Source organism: Neomonachus schauinslandi, chromosome 11, assembly GCF_002201575.2.
Source record: "Neomonachus schauinslandi chromosome 11, ASM220157v2, whole genome shotgun sequence".
Lineage (NCBI taxonomy): Eukaryota > Metazoa > Chordata > Mammalia > Carnivora > Phocidae > Neomonachus > Neomonachus schauinslandi.
In genome coordinates, this window is record NC_058413.1 from 24,024,202 (window position 1) to 24,042,305 (window position 18,104).

The 18,104-nt window shown below is 51.7% G+C and overlaps 1 protein-coding gene across 1 annotated transcript in view; it reads right to left on the reverse strand.

The window, feature by feature from the left end:
• Positions 1–326: 326 nt before the first annotated feature.
• The window catches only part of LDLRAD3 (low density lipoprotein receptor class A domain containing 3), a 153,869-nt gene continuing 136,091 nt past the window's right edge, over positions 327–18,104 (reverse strand). Inside the window, exons 5-6 of the mRNA XM_021684906.1 lie at positions 3,733–4,078; positions 327–1,854 (exon numbers count right to left, since the gene is read on the reverse strand). Of these exons, the coding sequence (XP_021540581.1) occupies positions 1,614–1,854; positions 3,733–4,078 (587 nt within the window). The 3' untranslated portion in view covers positions 327–1,613. The remainder of the gene's footprint in view (positions 1,855–3,732; positions 4,079–18,104) is intronic.

Consider the following 18,104-nt stretch of genomic DNA (forward strand, 5'->3'; position numbering starts at 1 on the left):
CTCCAGGGAGTGGGCCCTGAGGCTGGCTGGGCACAGAGAAAGAGGAAAGCTAGCATAAACACAGAGACTATGAACTGAGGGAGAAAGGCATCCCTCCTTCTGCATCCTTCAAGAACTCGATAAATAGCAACTCAAAGTGCAACAATGCACAAAGGCCCGGCACACAGGTCAGTCTGGAGTGACTCGGTATCGAGGCTCAGTGGGACAAAGGTGTGATCTCCTTTCGCATCTTTCTTTGGACCTCACTCAAGGAGAAACAAACAAAGAAGACAGCTTTCCTATACACATATAAATAATCCCTTAACTAGAAGGGAAAAAACAAACACACTGTTTCAAATGCATTTCTAAGAGATTAAAAAAAAAAGTCCGAATGGCAAATCTCGACTCCAAATTATCTACTGACCAAGTCTTTTAGAGGAGAAACTATGGCAGGTCAGAAGAAGCCTGAGCCTGACTCTAACCCTAACATGAATGCTGAATCAGGGTGCTGGTTTCTGGGCCTTGGGCAGGAAGTGTGTGCAGCACAGGGAGCCAGGGGCTCTGGTGGGAGGTACTGAACATGGTTCTCATGCGTGTCAGGAACCACCGTGTCCTCAAGTCCAAATGCACAGGTACAATGACTTCTGGAGGTTAAGGTAACCTGGGAAGCTAGTGTGGAAAGCTGCATGAATGGGCAAGACAGGCTGGGAGTGGTTTCCAGGGACAGAGGACCAGATCCGATTTTTGGCCAATTCAAGTTGGGTCCTCCTTCCTTGGCTCCCGGCAGGTCACAGCTGGAGGGGTGACAATCCAGAAGCCAGGGAAGGACTGTGGACCTAAGCAGGCCCAGGCTCTCGATAGCCTGCATTTTAGGAGCTGAGAACTCAGATAAATGTATGGCAGGGGCTCCCTGCCTATCCTGGGATGAGGCTGAGGACAGATGCTGCCAGAGAAAACCCTCAAAACGAGGATTCTCGGGCAAGTTTCAGAGTCGTTCAGAGAACCAAAATGGCCCTGCTGATGGCTAAAGGGCATAACTCTTGGTCAACGTCTCCTCTGGCCACCGCTCCGCCAAACTGAGGACAACATGCACGAGCGTGCAAGGCGGGGTTTGACGTTCACCCGGATTCTTCGAGGGTGGCCATCCATGCCGGCCTCCTGGGAGGGTCATCCAACCCGTCTCCCATGGAGCTGCAAGGCAGCGGCCCACGGAGAATGTGGTCCAGGGTCTCCTGCCCTTCTGAAACATCCACCATGGCATGGAAGCACTGCGTTCTCGAGGACTCCCCAACCCCTGCCTTACCCTGCTGCCTGCACACTGAGGCTGCCTATTCAGCAAGATGCCACCAGTCACAGAAGAACAATATGACAAGTGAGGTCATGATCCTGGGCCCCGAAGGCCGAGTGACCTCCCAGACAAGATGCACAATACATAGGTCACCCGAGAGGCCAGCTAAATGCCAGGTCTCCCTCGAAAGGACATCCCTGAAATCTGGGGCGGGGATGGGGGGGGTGGGAGGGGGAGCGGAGAGACACCTCCTTGAGGCACCCTGAGGAGCTTCCCACGAGCGAAAGTTGTTAGGATGGTAACAAGTCGGAGCAGATGGACCCACATGGACCGTGGAAGCGGCGATTTAGACTTCTGCAGCGCCCTGGCCTGGCACAGAGTCCCTGGGCCCCGCGGCGCTCTCGGGAGGAGGGCCGGCCTGCCCGGGGCTGCGGCCGCCATCTTCAGCGCTCAGCAGGCTGCTGGCTGCCTGGGAGCCCGCGCTGTCGGTGCTCCCGGAGCGCGAGCGGTAAGGGGGCAGGGCGGCTTCGTTCAGAGACTCGGTGTCCGAGGAGTAGGGCGGCGGCGGAAGGTCGTACCACGCGGGTCTGCAAGAGAGAGAGCAGGATGGGGCAGGAGAGGCAGGGGAGAGCAGAGGGAAGACAACGCGTTAGGAGCCAAACCCCCCTCCGCCCCTGTCCGCGGGATGCCGATTTGCCCCCCGAGGAGGACGGCTATCTGCGGACTAGGGTGACCCCTACAAGACCAAGGGAGCGGGGAAAGGTTGGGGTGCTGTAGCTGGCGCGTGCCGAATGGGCAGTGCCCAAACCACATCCTCCGGGTCAGCCCGGGGGGGAGGATGCCCAGCACCAGCCAGGGAGGGGCCCTGGGGCCGAGTGGCTGGCCGGCTCATCAGGCTGAACCTCTGATGGTCCACAGAATTTGGGGTTCTTACTGAAAGCCAACTTTTCCTGGCTGGCTGGGCTTGGGGGAGCGGGGATCTTCCAATTGACTGTCCCCTCTGTTGAAGGGGATAGTAGGGACACTGGCTTGCCGTGCAGGAACTTCGCAGAAAAGACAGTTTATTTTGCAGCCCTTCCTGCAGGCTTCCTGCAAGCCGAGCACCATGCTACCTGCTTTACCTGCACCACCTTACTTAATGCTCACGAGAACACTAAGCGGTGGGCGTTACTTTTATGCCCATCGTACAGGGGAGTAAAAGGAGGCAAGGGGGCATGAAATGACTTGTGTAGGATCACAAATAACTAGTAAGCAGCTGCTCTGGGATCGAAACCCAGGTGTTTTGTCTTCGGATTCGGCAATTTTAACTTGACTCTACACTGGCTGGTCCAAATGAAGAGGCTGAGTGGTGAGGGAGGTCCTGGGCTCTTCCCCTTATTTGCAAAGATGCCCTTAAACACTGCCCTCCAATGTTACCTCCACCTTTTATGAGGAGGAAAAACAAAGATTAAATAACACAAGAGCTGCCGCAGGAGAGGGTCCAAGAGCTGCCCAGTCAGCCCGGCTGCATGACCCGCAAAATGCCTCTCCCCACACACATTGAGCCCCGGGCTCAGAGGAGGAGAGCACAGGGGACCTAGAGCCAGTCGAACTTCCAACATGGGTTCCCTGGGATACCCTGGAGGTCACCAAAGAAGGGAGGAGGAGGCTGAGCCAGCAGGATTCAGGTCCACCAGCTGCTTCCACTATAGAATTCTGCCTTTTGACTCTCTGTTGCGCTTTCTGGTACAATCCCATTTGAAATGAGGGTCTTATTGTTTTAAAAAGCTTGAGAGTGCTCTATGCTACCTCCTTTATTTTATAAATGGAGCCAAGCAAGGAACCCATCATTCATTCATTCATTCATTCATTCATTCATTCATTCATTCACAGTACAAACCAACCCTCTAATACAGCCTGGCCACTGTTCTGTGGTAGCAGGTGAGGCGCCGGGCTAGCCAGCGGCCTGGACATGGGTCAGCGTGGCATCACCAGGCAGGAACAGGGCTCTGAGGTGGCCAGGATCCTAGCTCTATGTCCTTGGACAAGTCGCTTAAAATCCCAGAGTCAGTTTCCTCATCTGTAAAAACTGAGGCACTCCCCCAGCGACCTGCAGAGAGGATTAAATGAGAGAATATGGGTGCCTGGGTGGCTCAGTGGGTTAAGCGTCTGCCAGGTCATGATCCAGGGGTCCTGGGATTGAGTCCTGCATCGGGCTCCCCGCTCAGCGGGGAGGCTGCTTCTCCCTCTCCCTCTGCTGCTCACCCCTGCTTGTGATCGCTCTCTCTCTCTCTCTCTCGCTCTCTCTCAAATAAATAAATAAAAATCTTAAAAAAAAAAAAAAAGAGAGGTTGCGTGTGAATTGTCCTGCCAGGACCCAAGACACGCAGGGCCCTGCTGCCGCCGCCAGCAGCTGGGTGCCCGCATCCCGCTTTCCCCATCGATGACCTCCTCCCCGCCCCAAACCTCCGCCGTCCAGCACGCACCTCTGGTCCAGGAGGGCCTCTGAGTAGGAGGGCGGGGAGCCCACTTCCGAGGCGTTCTGCTCGGCCTGGCTGGCCACGTACTGGATGCCGTTGTTGACGTTGTAGGTGACGCTGCAGTGGTGGGGGTGGTCCAGGACCACCAGGCGGGACAGCAGCACGGGGTGCTGCAGCCGGTGCACGGGCAGCGTCATGAGGTTGTTCCTCTTGCGCTGGTGATGCAAGACCAGCGCCAGCAGCGCTACCACCAGCACGAAGATGACCGAGCTGCCGATGATGGCGTAGGTGATGCTGGGGTAGTACACGAGCTGGTTCTCCGACGTCACGAACACCTGCCCGCTGCCTGGCTCTGAGAAACCCCGGGTGGGGGGTGGGGGGAGAGAAGGGGACAGAGCTTACCGCTTTGGCTCACCCTCCTGCTCCAACTCAGCCCCAGCAAGTGCGTGCAAGTGTTGGGAGCAACCCGATTCCCAGCAGCCAGAAAGCCCAAAACCACCCCCGGTCCAGGGACTGGCGAATGGCTAAACAAAACGGGGGACAGGGGCGCCTGGGTGGCTCAGTCGGTTAAGCGACTGCCTTCGGCTCAGGTCGTGATCCTGGAGTCCCGGGATCGAGTCCCGCATCGGGCTCCCTGCTTGGCGGGGAGTCTGCTTCTCCCTCTGACCCTCCCCCCTCTCATGCTCACTCTATCTCATTCTCTCTCTCGCAAATAAATAAATAAAATCTTAAAAAAAAAAACAAAACGGGGGACAGCCACACGACGGAATATCATTTGGCCATAAAAAGTACTGATACGTGTTACAACATGGACGAACCTCAAAAACATCATGCCAAGCCAGATAAGCCACACACAAAAGGCCACCTACGGTGTGATTCCCTTATTACATGAAATGTTCAGGAAAGGCAAATTTATAGAGACGGAAAATGGGTCAGTGGTTGCCTAGGGCTGGAAATTCACCAGAAATGTGCACAGAAGTGAAGAACACTGGTCGGTACACGTCTGAGGTTCCTTATGTCTGCAGTGTGCTTACTTTACGCCCGGCCCTAGCCAAGCTTCCAAGATAAAGAGCCAGCGGAGCACAGGAGAACATCGGGGACTCTGGAACCAGACTAGGTTCAGATCGCTGCCTCTGTGCCGTCTGGAACGTACTAGGCGCCCCTTGTAACGTGGTAGCCTCTCCGTGCTGTAATCTCCTCATCTGTAAAGCGGGGAGAGTCGTGGTGCCCACATCGCTGGGCTGTGGTGAGCATGAAGTGGGTGAATCGTGACGGAGCGCTTCCAACAACAGCGGACCCCGCCAGGCAGGTACGTGTTCCAGACAGACACACGCTTTATCCCCTCTACTCGCCTCACAGCAACTCCGTGCATCGGGTGCGATAACTGCCACCTTCTTTTTAAGGGGAGCAAAGTGCATCTCAGAGGGTCCAAGCCCCCTGGCGAGGGTCCCAGGGTTAGGAGGTAAAGACTGGTCTGACACCAGCGCCTTGCCCCTCACACTGTGTCCTGCACCCCCTGACCAGACCCGCTAGGCAATCTGCAAGCCATTTCCTCAGGGCCCTCAGGCAAAAGTCTGGGACACGTCCAACCCACACAGGTTGCCAACACCCCCCTCTCCAAGTGTACTAACAAGCCATGCTTCAAACACCCAGGTGAGGGAGGGGCTTTCCAGTCAGCGGGACACGCCTGGCAACCAAGACCCGGTGGCAGGCTGGCCCAGGAAACCAGCGTAGCCCCTCCCCGTCAAGAGCTAGGGACCCCTTGTCTCTGCAGACGGAACCACAACCACCCACTGCTGTGGCCCAGCTGCAAGAAAAATCGAAATACAGCCCAAGTGAGCAAATCTGGTGGCCACCCCCTGTACCCGTCCCACCTCTGCCGCACTGAGGTTTTCATGGATCCACAGGAAAAACGTAGCCGTGATGCAACAGCAGGAGCAGGGACCGCCGTGTGCTAAGCTTTACTAATCCCTCATTACTAGACGTGCACCTGTTCTGTTCGTCACAGTATCCCCAGTCAGTCTGCAGGATGGTGCAGGCCCTCACTACATGCCTCAACTCAGTGGGAAAATTATCTGTGTATTCGCACACTCTGGGAAGGTAAGTGCTATTATTATCATCATTATTATTATTATTATTATTATATTCCTATTTTCCAGATGGCAAACTGACTCAGAGGTAAATTAACCGATAGGTCTCTAGTCAAAAAAACCACACAATGGGAAACACTCTATCTCCTCTTCTTTCCTGATATAAGCATCTCTTGATTCCCAAAACAATCCGAATCTGCGACAAATGAAGATCTTCCCCTCTCAAGCTCCAGGCTTTGTGTTCATTTTCTTTCCAGTCACACTCAACCAGGAGTGAAAAGCTTCAATGTTCTGGCAGGCCACTGTTTCAAGGATTAACTGTACAGTAAGCTCCTCAACAAAATGCAGAGCATGCTGCAGACAGTGGAGGGACGGAAGCAGTTTGGGATTTTTCCCGAGACAATTAGCTGTGGCACTCGGGGGTTGCTGGTGGAGTTCTGTCTGCTCTCAGTTTAGCTAACTAAAAAGCGGGTGGGAGCTCATGTGTGTGCATGTATGTTTCAGAGCTCAGGCTTAAAAGAAAATATCCTCTTTATTTTGTGATCTCCAGCGCAGAGCAGAGGGGTCGAATCCCGGGGCCATCACTTCTAGCTGTTGCTCAAGCAAGTGACTGCACTTTTAGGAGCCTCGGGTGCCTCCAAGTTTAAAATGGTGGTGGCGTGGGGTGCCTGGGTGGCTCAGTCGTTAAGCATCTCCTTGGGCTCAGGTCATGGTCCCAGAGTCCTGGGATCGAGTCCCGCATCGGGCTCCCTACTCGGCGGGAAGCCTGCTTCTCCCTCTCCCGCTCCCCCCGCTTGTGTTCCCTCTCTTGCTGTCTCCCTCTCTGTCAAATAAATAAATACAAAATCTTTAAAAAAAAAAAAAAAAAGAAAGAAAGAAAAAAAAGCTTTAAAATGGTGGTGGCAGTGGTGGGTAAACCATGGTAGCCAAGTCCTTGTGGGGGTAAAATACAATATATACGCACAGTGCCTGGCAAAGGTTTGCCCTCGGTCAGTGCTCATTCTTTTTTGCCTTTTTATTGTGGTAAAATATATACATAACATAAAATTTACCATTCTCACCATTTTTAAGGGTTTGGTTCAGTGGCACTGAGTTCATTCATGGAACTTTTCATCATCCCAAACTGGCTCATGCGAATTCTGAGTGGTCACATTCTTTCCATTATCCTCATACCAACTTCTCAGACGCAGAGGCGGGGAGAGTCCCCTTTGCAGGGGGCAGGATGGAGGAGGGAGTAAGGATGGAGTGAGTTCCTTTTTAGAGAGCTGTGTCTCCTAGAAAATGAAAGCCGGTGGATTTTCCTCTGGAAAACAAACAGGCCCAGAGATTTTAAAACACTGACTTCTGTGTAACCACTTGAAGTTTTAAGAATACAAGAGGGAGCGCTTTAAAATGAATGGAATATGAAATGACTGCAAATCTTAACAGTCTCATTTATGTCTCCGAAAGCAGGCCCTCTCCAGATCGGCCTACTTTGGCAGGCGAGAAGCGGCCATCACATTTACTCGAGAAATTATGATGTTACATAACTCAGTGGTGCCTGGTCTCGTTTGTGCTGTGTGTGTAAAATGTCATCTTGTATTAATTCATTAACTAGATTCACTTTTCTTAAGAGCTTAATGAGCCTGCTGGCCAAATTACTAATCTCAGAGTTGCCTGGGCCCTGAGTTCTAAGTGCATAATCCATGGATAATGAAGTTTCCATTTATTCTGGCTGTCCCTCAAGCGAATGCCCTCATGCTCTGCTGTCAGACAGCTTGAATTCCTGTCCCGGATCTGCCGCTAAGACTGTGTTATTGCAGGCAATCTGGTCACCACCCAGAGACCACTGCGCTCTCGAAACTGCCAGAAGCTGCCGCCGCTGCGTGTGGGAGGGCGGGCTGTGTTGTCCCCAGCTCTGGGGCTCTTCTTCGCCTCAGGGTCGTCACAGATTTCTACAAGTTATCACAACAGTTTTCTGCCAGGTGGCAGTCAAGTGTCCTGAAGAGGCGTGCCTTTTCCTAATGCACAGAGAGGTGCTGTCTGGTCTGATGGAGGCAAGGGGGCGGGGCGGATGTGACACTTGAGACGTGGTGTTCCTTTGCTTCTAAAACATTCCTTCCTCCAGAAGCAAATCGAATTTCCTAGAAGGTACAATTTCTCACCTATCACACTGGCAAAGGCAAAGTTGGAATTTCCCATTTTTCGGGCCAGGTCTTGGGATGACAGGTGTTAATTATTATTCGCGAATGCAGCTGGTGGGAGGGTGAACGGGTATCACCCAAGGTGGTGACGGGGTTCACCATACACATCAAAATAAAAATGTACATGTCCTTTGGTCCAGCCATTCCACCCTCAAGAATCTATTTAGTAGACAGACTCACGCACACGAGAAGGAACTTTTTAATATGCATATTAATTGAAGCATCATTTGTAATAGCACCCCCTATCACGAATGATCTGAATGTCTCCCAATGGCAGCCGGGCTAAATTAACCATGGTGCCTCCATAGGATTCCACACCTATTTAAAAAATCAGGGCAGCTCTACATATGCTGATGGGGAACAATCTGAAAGAGATCTTGACCCATGAAAAGAAGCAAAGTTCAATAGAGAACACATGGAATATTTCTAGGTGGCTGCACGGAACTGTTAATGCTGGTAGGTCCCAGGGTGGAGGAGAGAGATGAAGGGAGATTTATTTACTCCCTTCTACTTTCTACTCTTGGTACTACATTGTCCCTTCTAAAACCATGCCTATTGTCCACCACCTTTGGTACTGCCTAGGCTGACGTGTCTGTTTGTTTTCCTTCCTTCTCTCCCTGTAATGTGAGGACCCCTCAGGGTCCATGCCTCACAGTCACTCACTCACTTGACAACCCCCTCTGACTCCCCCCACTCCCCGAGTATGGCACCATCACCTCCCACCTGACCTCTGGAGTCCTGTTCTGGAACGTTCACTGTCCCATTCAAACTGACTCATCACTCCTCTGAAAGATCAACTCCTGTGTGCCTTAAAAGAAAAAAAAAAATTTAAAGTCTGTTTTTCTCCAGATTACATATCTCAAAAAGTCAGGTTGCTTGAGGTATCTATAATTTGCACACAATCCAATGTCCCCTTTTAAAATGTGCAGTGAGAGGAGTTTCACAGAACGGAACAGTTGCATAAGCACGACCACAAACAAGACACGGAACCTTTGCATCCCTCCCCAGAAGTTCTCTCGTGCTCTTCTGCAGTCCATTCACCGCCCCTGGAAAACACTCATCTGTTTTCTGCCCAAATGGATTTACTTTTTGTCACTGGAATCATACAGTATGGAGCCTGTTGTCTGGTTTCCTCCGCCCGGCGTGGTGCTCCTGAGATTCCTCCATGTTTCCGAGCATCAGTACTGCCCTCCTTCAGAACGTGCAGTCGCACCCCGCTGTACGCAGGGACTACGACTTGTGTCCAGGGAAGGAACTGGGTTGTTTCCAGTTTCTGGAATACAGATCGTTGCATGGACATATATTTTCTGATTTCTTGGGTTTACACCTTAGGGGTAAGGCTGCTGGGCCACACAGGAAGTGTACGTTTAACTTTCTAAGAAACTCTCACCCTGTTTCTTCACGGCGGCCACAGCATTCTGCGTCCCCGCAGGTGCCCTGCATCCTCACCAGCACTTAACACGGCTAGCCATGCTAGCGGGTGCGTAGTGATGGCTCCCTGGCGTGTTCAGTGGCATTTCCCAGTGACTAATGATGTCGCACCTCCGTTCACATGCTGATTTACCACCTGTAGATCTTCTTAGCTGAAGTGTCTCTTTAAATCTCTTGCCCACTTTAAAATTTGGTCGTTTGACTTAGTGAGTAGTAAGGATCCTCCGTACGTTCTAGGATACAAGCCCTTTTCCAGAAATGTGTTTTGCAAGTATTTTCTCCCTGCTTGGTGGCTTGTCTCTTCCTTTACTTTACAGTGCCTTTTTGAAGATAAGTGCTTAAAATTTTTTATGAAGTCTATTAATGGTTTCTCTTATGCTTCCCATTTTTTGTACTCTATCCAAGGAATCTTTGCCTAGAAGACATTTCATAGCTTTAGCTCCTACATTTATTTCTCCGATCCACTGCAAGTTAATTTTTGTTTATGGTACAAAGTGAAGTTCAATGTTCTTTCCTCCCCTCCCTTGGGATAATCAACTGTTCCAGCACCATTTGTTGAAAGTCTATCTTTTCCTATTGAATTACCTTGGCACCTTTGTTGAAAGTCAACTGACCATACAAGTCTGGGTCTACTTCTAGATTCTCTATTCTGTTTGATTGAACCATATACCAATCTTCGTGCCAGTAAGTGTGCTGGTAAACTAGAGCTTTATAGTAAGTGTCAAAATCAGGTATTGTGAGTCCTGTATGCTTCTTCATCTCCCAAACTGAACTTTTTTCTGATTATAAAAATTCATGAAGAGTTGGGGGGAAATAAAAAAAATCCATTAGAATTAAAAGCAAAATAGAAATGTTCATTGCCCTCCCTCCCCCGAACCTACTAGAACAAAACAGTTAAGAGTTTGGTATAGACCAGGGTTAGCAACCTTTTTCTGCCAAGGGCTAGATGGTCAATATTTCATCTTTGTGGGGCACACAGCTTCCCTCACAACTATTCAACTTCACTGTTGTCGTACAAAGTCAGTTGTAGACGAAATACATCAGTGAATGAGGATAGCTGTGTCCCTTACATAAATAAGCAGCAGCTTGGCTCACGGGCTGTAGTTTCTTGATCCACAGGGTGTACCCTTCAAAACTATTCTCCATGCACATCTACACACACAAGTACTTTTGTTCCTGCTATACAGATATTTCTGTGTATGGACATCTTTCCTCATCCACGCACACCTTTGTTAAAGAGTAGCTGTGTGGGATCCCACTACATAGATGCATCACAACTTACAAGCAACACCCTGCTGATGTACATTTAGGTTCCTTCCTGTTTTTGTTGTTGTTGTTGTTGTTGTTGTTGTTGTTATGACCAACAATGTACAACACCATTCAGGTAGACCATGTGGACCGTGAGAGCCATAAGAGTGGAGCCAGGCTTGCTTTCTCCACCATTCTGCACCTGGTGCTCAACACATGTTGAATAAGTCAGTGACCTGTGGTCACTGGTGTCATTTCTTAGGACAGACTCCCAGATGCTGGTCATGTCCCTGGCCCTCTGTTCTCCCACGTCTGAACATTCGGGCTGTCTTGAGCTCTCTTCTCTGTCCACATGGAACCATTATGTGTGGTCAATTTCTACTGTGCGGTGTTTCTCCAGTCTCTGCTTCTGGGCTCCAACTGCATGGCCTCATCCATGCCCAGGCTAGGAAGAGAAACTGCCTTGAAGGTCTTTCCATCTTCAGGCTCTTGTCTTCCAATCCTTCAGGCAACACACCCATCCGTCCGTGTCACTGTGTGATTCTTGTAAAATTCTTTGAATGAAGGCCCCTCAATGGCTCACATGGCCCTCGTTGGCTAGGCATTCAGACTCTGCCTTGGCTTCCCAGCACCAACCCGCAGGAGGTATGGGGAAAGAAGTCTAGGGCTGGAGAGAGAAATGCTATTTGCCTTGGGACCTATATCCCACTCCTGATTTGAATTAAATAATAACACTAATAATACTAACCACCATCACCATCCATATTGGCTTTGGACTCAAAAACAGAGTAATAATAATGATATTACCATAATAATGATCACAGCAGTTCTTGCCCTACCAGCCGTATCTTCTGTGTTGTTTGTGTATTCACTCTTAGATTCCTTCCACCATCGGTTGTAAGCTGAATGATGTCCCCCACCCCAAAGATAGGTCCACTTGGAATCTCAGACTGTGATCTATTTGGAGTAAGGGTCTCTGCAGATAAAATTAAGGTAAAGCTCTCAAAATGAGATCATCCCAAATGAGGGTGAACTCTCCATCCAGTGACGAGTGTCCTTATAAGAGGGAGAAAAGGAGAAGATACCAAACAGATGAGGGAGAAGGCTGTGTGAGGTGGAGACAGGGAGTCAAGTTGTGCAGCCCAAGCCAAGGAGAGAGGCAAGGACAGATTCCCCTCAGAGCCTCCACAAAGAGCCAACCCTGCCAGTGCTTTGATCTGGGGCTTCTGGCCTCCAGAGCAGCGAGAGAATACGTTTCTGTTGTTTTAAGCCATCCAGTTTGTGCTAGTTTGTTATGGCATACCTAGGCAACAAATACGCCATCTTATGGAGCAGACCACTTTATAGAAGAGGAAGTGGGAACCAAGGGAGGTGAAGTAACGTGCCCACGTGCTCCAAAGCCTCGGTTACTATTCACAAATACTGCTATAGCTTTCCAGCAGAAAAACCGACTGAGCCACCAGGCGCCCCAACGAACCCTAGGTATGATCGATAGCTACAGTACAGGACTTCTCAGAGGCTTTACCAGGCAAATGTTCACTGTGATGCCTCACGAGAGGATGTGGCTATTTCACCAACCTAGGTGCTGAGATGGACAGGACCCCCATCATATTCCAAAAAAGCACATTCCCATCATTCAGAAAGTTGTCGTTTTACAAATCAGATAGGGGCATCCGTGGCCCTATTGTCGGGAGGAAGCTCTCTGGCTGCAGCTAGGCTCTTAGGAGGCGGACGCTGGGAAGCAAATGCCTCGGCCCCCTCCCCTCTCGGTGCAGAGCAGCCCCCACCCCCACCCCTGGGAGGCAATGCCCGGTTAGGGTTCAGCAGCACGGTCCCGATGGAAGCCGGCCCAGCACCAGGAGCCTCGACCGTGCAGCAGCTGCTGAGTGAGAGACGTGAGATTGCGCCCGGAGGGCTGCATGACACCCCGGCCCCCTGACACCTGACAAGACGGAGTCGGCAGGAGCTGATCCTATTCAAATGTGTGTGAAGCCCAAGGCTGCCTTGGGTCTGCGAGTTCACAGGGCTCCTGCAGATCAGCTCACGGGTGCGACGCCTGCCCGGGAAACCTGATTACCCAGGGAACTGCTCAGTGGGCCTCTGAATGCAAAAACTTTCTGAATAATTTAGGGGAAGTGGCCGAAGAGAGAAACATTACGAGAGGGGCTCCCAAGAAGGAGCTTTACTGACATGAGTGACTTCCCCCCTTCTGGAGATTTCAGCAAGTCTCAGCAATACGACTCGGGGCCCCCATACCCCAGAGGGAAGGGCTGTTTTGCATCCCGGGGGTCTGGTGCCCCCGTCCCAGTGCTCCCAGTGCCGGCAGGATGAGGACTCCTCAAAGAGGAGCCCGAGACACAGCTGATCCCAATTAGCACCCCGCACACCAGCCCCTGGCTGGCCGGTTGTGGTCTCACGCCCTCCACCATGGCGACCCTTGTCCCCGCCACGGTGGTCTCTGCCCCACCCCCACTCACCCTCTAGCCTTTGTTCCTTTAGGTGAACAGTGCGCCTTCTGAAACCTAAATGCCTTTGTTTGTGGCATTCCCCTACTCAGAACCTTCCAGCAGCTCGCCATATACTCAGTATAAAGTCCAAATCTTCACCATGGTCTCCTCTTCTGCCCCTCCCTGGCTTCTTGTGCCGCACACTCACTGGCCTCCTTTCTGTGGTTTCAGAACATGCCAAGCACATGCCTGCCCCAGGGCCTTTGCCCTTGCTGTGTTCTCTGCTCTGGATGCTGCTCCCTGGGCATCTGCTCACACTCTATCCCACCCAGCTCCCTGCTCCTAGGTCAGTGTTAGCAGGAGGCCTTCCCGAGCCACCGCCATGCCTCTCCATCCATCCCCTCCCCTGACCTTCCCTTCCTTCATGACACTTGACACCACCTGTCTTGTCCACTGTATTTGTATGCAGTCATGTCTTTCCAACAGGAATCTAACTCTGGGTGGGCAGAGCTGTATTCTGCTCAGTCATCCCTGTATCCCCCGTGCCCCAGAGGGTGCTCTGTACAACTGTGGCGGAGGAAGTGGGCAGAGCGTCTCTAACCCCGGTGGCTCTCGAAGTCTGGTCTCAGCATGCTGTCCTCCCACCAGAAGCACTGCATCTTCCACATGAGACTGAGCCCCTTATGTGCCAAGTGCTTCATGGCTAGGAGCTCAGCCTCACAGGTGAGAAAAGTAAGTCCCAGAGAAGTCAGGTCATGGGTCCGGGGTCACATAGCTGGGAAGTGACAGCACTGAGACTAGAGCCCTGGTCTGTCTGACCAACACCCAGAGATTCACAAGGTAGAAGCTCTGCCAGCACAGGATTGTAGAAAGCTCTGGATTGTAGAGAACTGTGCAAGTGTTCGGTGTACAAAAACACAGTCCCATCCTTCTAGAACCTTCCTTCTCAAAAATTAGATGGGGGCATCATGACCCCTTCCTAGAGTCACCTAGAGACCTACCACCTCACAGGGCTGGGAGTGTGGAGCCCGCGCACGTGGGCTCCTCTCCTGAAGTAGCCACGATGGTGCCCAGAGCCAGCCAGGCCAGGCCAAGCCTGTGGAGCCCTGCAGACTTGACCGGACTCTGCCGCTGCCCCCAACCCTGCCTGACAGTCGCTAATAATACCATGCACCCATCTGTTCTCATAGGGAGGGAAGGTGGAGCACGAACGGGGAGAGCGGGACCCAACTAAAAAGGTGGTTAGTCCATGTCTAGGGTTTTGACTGACTGGCTCAGAGTTCTGGTTTTGCCACAGACCACCTGAGTGACTTCGGGCAGTTGACTGCACCTTTGTAAGCGTCCTCTGTAAAACGGATTAAAAACCCATACCCAGCACAGAGTTGATATGAACGTTAGAGGCTACTGCGTGAAATCGGAGCCAAGTGAGCCGACGGTGAGCTCGCTTCTGTGACTTCCTAGCATCTGCACAGGCTGGTCCCCTCATGTGGTTAGAAAGGGCCTCATGAGTACAGGCTAGCAGAGAAGACCACTGCCCAGGGAGGCAGGAAGGACGGCGGGATTTTAGGGACACAGAGGCTGTGGCCTTCCAAGGAATGAAGGGAACTGACACTCCCTGGTGGGCTAGTGGTTAGACTTCCACACTCTCTCCAAGGATGGAAGGGAGGAGCCGAGGAGGAGAGTCAGGCTGGGACCACATTCATTTATCCACTTACGCGGCCCAGACTGCGGGGCAGGCCGCGTGCTCAGTGCTGGGGATTCTAGACCCAGAACAGCAGAGACCTAAACAGGAGGAGCTTCACTGCACAGACAGGCCCTGGGTTCCACTTCTCTCCAGCTCCCCGATGACCTCTACTGCCTACAGCCCATTCTCTCCAGCTTGGAAGGTTCCAGGAGCTGTCTTGGCTACTGTAAACCAAAAATATCCCCAACCCATCCTGACTTTCTTGTTTAAAAAACAAAAAAAGTCCCATGGGGGCTGCAGCACATTTAATGGGTCCCTATTCCAAGCACATCTGGTGTCCCAATTTAACTGTGGACTGAAAAAGTTTACTTTAAAGGGCAGACCGGCAAATGGCTGAATCCGAAGAGAACCACGAAAACCCCACTGAACCATTACCATGGCAACTCAAGTTTCTAAAATTAACTGGAAGGGTGGGGGGTCCATGCTGCCAGCCTGCCCCACATCAGATGGACCTGCAGGAGCCGGGCCGGCCTGAGCTCGAGGGAAATCAGGGGACCCATCTGCCAGGAGGGAGCTAGGACTCTAGGACCATCCAGGGCCAGGAGACAAGCACCAGGAGATCAGATGCAAAATGGGAGAGAGAGGGGAGGGGAAAAAGACACAAGAAAGTTGTAGAACTGAAGACAAATGGAAGCAGACATCTTCCTGGGAATTCTCAGTTGTTCTTACCCTAAGAGATCAAAGGGGTTTGGGCCCTCCCCACCCCTCACTTATGCCTACTCTTGGGCAAAGGGGGCAGGGAAGCATCCTTGAAAGGCCCTGCATTTTCAGCAGGCTCTACTGAGACAGACAGCACTGCCAGTGGCCCCTAATTTACAAGCTGCTCCTGCCAAGGAGGGTGTCCTGGCTTGGCGGAAACCGCCTGTGATCCTGGAGCTCTCTGAGGCCTGCTAAGGACTGCTGCACACCCTCAGAGCTTGATCCCGGCCTCTGATGAGGGAGGGTGCCAGTGATAACCCGGGGAGCGAGCTGGTGAAGGGCCTCTGCTAAGGAACAGGCACAGGGCACTTACAGAACTCGCTGGAGGATCAGGAACTTAATTGGCTGCTTAAGGTGGAAAAGGGTATTTTTTATTAGGAACTCAGATCACTACCAAAACTCAGTGCTGAGGGTAATTGGAGCGAAGGCCCGGGTGGCCTTTTTAGAACTCTGTTCAATTGTGTCATGGCTTTTAAAAATGTCAACAGACGAGCGCAGTGGAAGGCAGGGGGAGGGACGGACGGTAATCTAGACCTTTGGTGCCTCTTCTACTGCAGACCACAGGAAGCAAAAGCCGGTGGGAGCCATGCGGGAGGGGTGTGGGTCTTGGTGATGAGCTCAAGGACTGGGATTCATGTTCTCATCTTTCCAACCATCAAACGGGAGACCCCCGCGGCACTCTCTCTCTGCTGTGCGAAGAGTGGCTTCAGGCAACCCAGGTTCCCCCACCTGACAACAGAGGCCGCCCCTGCACGCGTGTGCTTGCTTCCAATGGAAGCCCCGGCCTCCTGCAATTTGCTGAGTCAGGAGGGCCGTGCAGAATTATTCTTTCTACTGTTTACTGTATCTCTTAACCTAGAGTGTTTGGTGCAAGCTGCAAAATTAAATGCTCAGCAGACATTCTTTGAACTCGATGGTCAGTTGGTTTCTGGTCCGGTAATAAGGCTCGGGTCTGTGGAGACTGCAGCGTCAGCAGCCCAAGCGGAATCCTGCTAACTCAAGCAGGATGTAGGGGGCAGGGGGTGATGCTCTGATGAGTTTGTGAGTCCTGCTTAATCATACCCAAACAGCATTGCAGGGAGAAGCTCACCTTAAAAACCAGGGAGAGGGAGAATCTACCTCAGGCATGCCGTCCTCATGGCAGATAAGATCTCATTAGTGGGAGCTGAGGACACAAATAGCATCAAGTATCCGTTACAATCCCCCAGGGGCATCCCCGGCCCCCCCCAGAGCCAGACGTCCCAGCTGGGTCCTGGCTTTCCTTTTCCATTCACAACCAACTTGTGTCCAGGGGCAGGTCCTGCCAACTCTGCTCCCGGATTCTGGGACAAGTTACCACGATCTGTTGCTTGGATTCCCATATGAACTTCCTAGCTGGCTTCGCACTGTCCAATCTTGCTTCTCTCCATTTTCCACAAGGCATGCAGAGAGCTTTTTTTAGGAAGTAAATAAGATGGCTGCTTTGTCCTCGAAATCCAACTTCCTAACAGCGGCCTCCAAAGGCCTCTCTGATGTGGCCCTTGACGCTTCGACAACCTGACTTGAGCCATTTGCCTTCTAGCACCCCGTGCTCTAGCATGGCCTGGCCTGCTGCCTGCTTCTAGAAATAAAGTTTTCCTGGAATACAGCCATGGCTGTTTTTTACGTCTAGTCTCCATCTGCTTTTATGCTACCGTGGCCGAGTTGCATAGTTCTGAGGACAGGCTCTAGGGCGCACCAAGCCCCAACTACTGACGGTTGGGCCCACACGGGTCTAATTTTGATCCCTGGAGCAGAGAGACATGTAATGAGCAATGAGCTGAGAGGTACACCCGCTGCTTTCATCCAGGGCACAGTCTCTTTGGGAAGTCACTCTAATATCCAAAACGCGGCAGTCGTGATAAGCTGACAGAACTGCACAAAGGAGACGGAGAAATGGGGACGTCAAGGAAGAAATCAAGCACACCCCTTCCCACCATGCCTCCCCTGGCTCTGGTTTTTTGTTGCTTGTAGAAGCCAGTGACTGAGATTTCCCAGAGGACATGACAGACTTGGCGTCAATCCAGGATACGAACTACCCAAATGGTTAAAGATCGGCTTGCTCTCTGCGATCGCCATCTCCCCAACAGGCTGCCCAGTCCTGTCTTCTGAGAGGTGTTGGGAGGTCTCGTGTTTCCACTTCCTGAAAGGAAGACTGATGGAGGTTTTAATGTTCTCTAAGACAAGGTGCTGGAGGATCCCTTCTAACACCAGAGGGCCTCCTGGGCACTGGGTCAATGAACCTGCCTGTTCCAGAAGAGATGGGTAACTACAGGGTTGGAAGCAATGGAGGATTCAGTTACCTGTTTGATTCTTTAAAGATTTTTTTTTTAAATTTATTTATTTGACAGAGAGAGACACAGCGAGAGAGGGAACACAAGCAGGGGGAGTGGGAGAGGGAGACGCAGGCCTCCCACTGAGCAGGGAGCCCGATGCAGGGCTCGATCCCAGGACCCTGGGATCATGACCTGAGCTGAAGGCAGACGCTTAACGACTGAGCCACCCAGGCACCCCCATT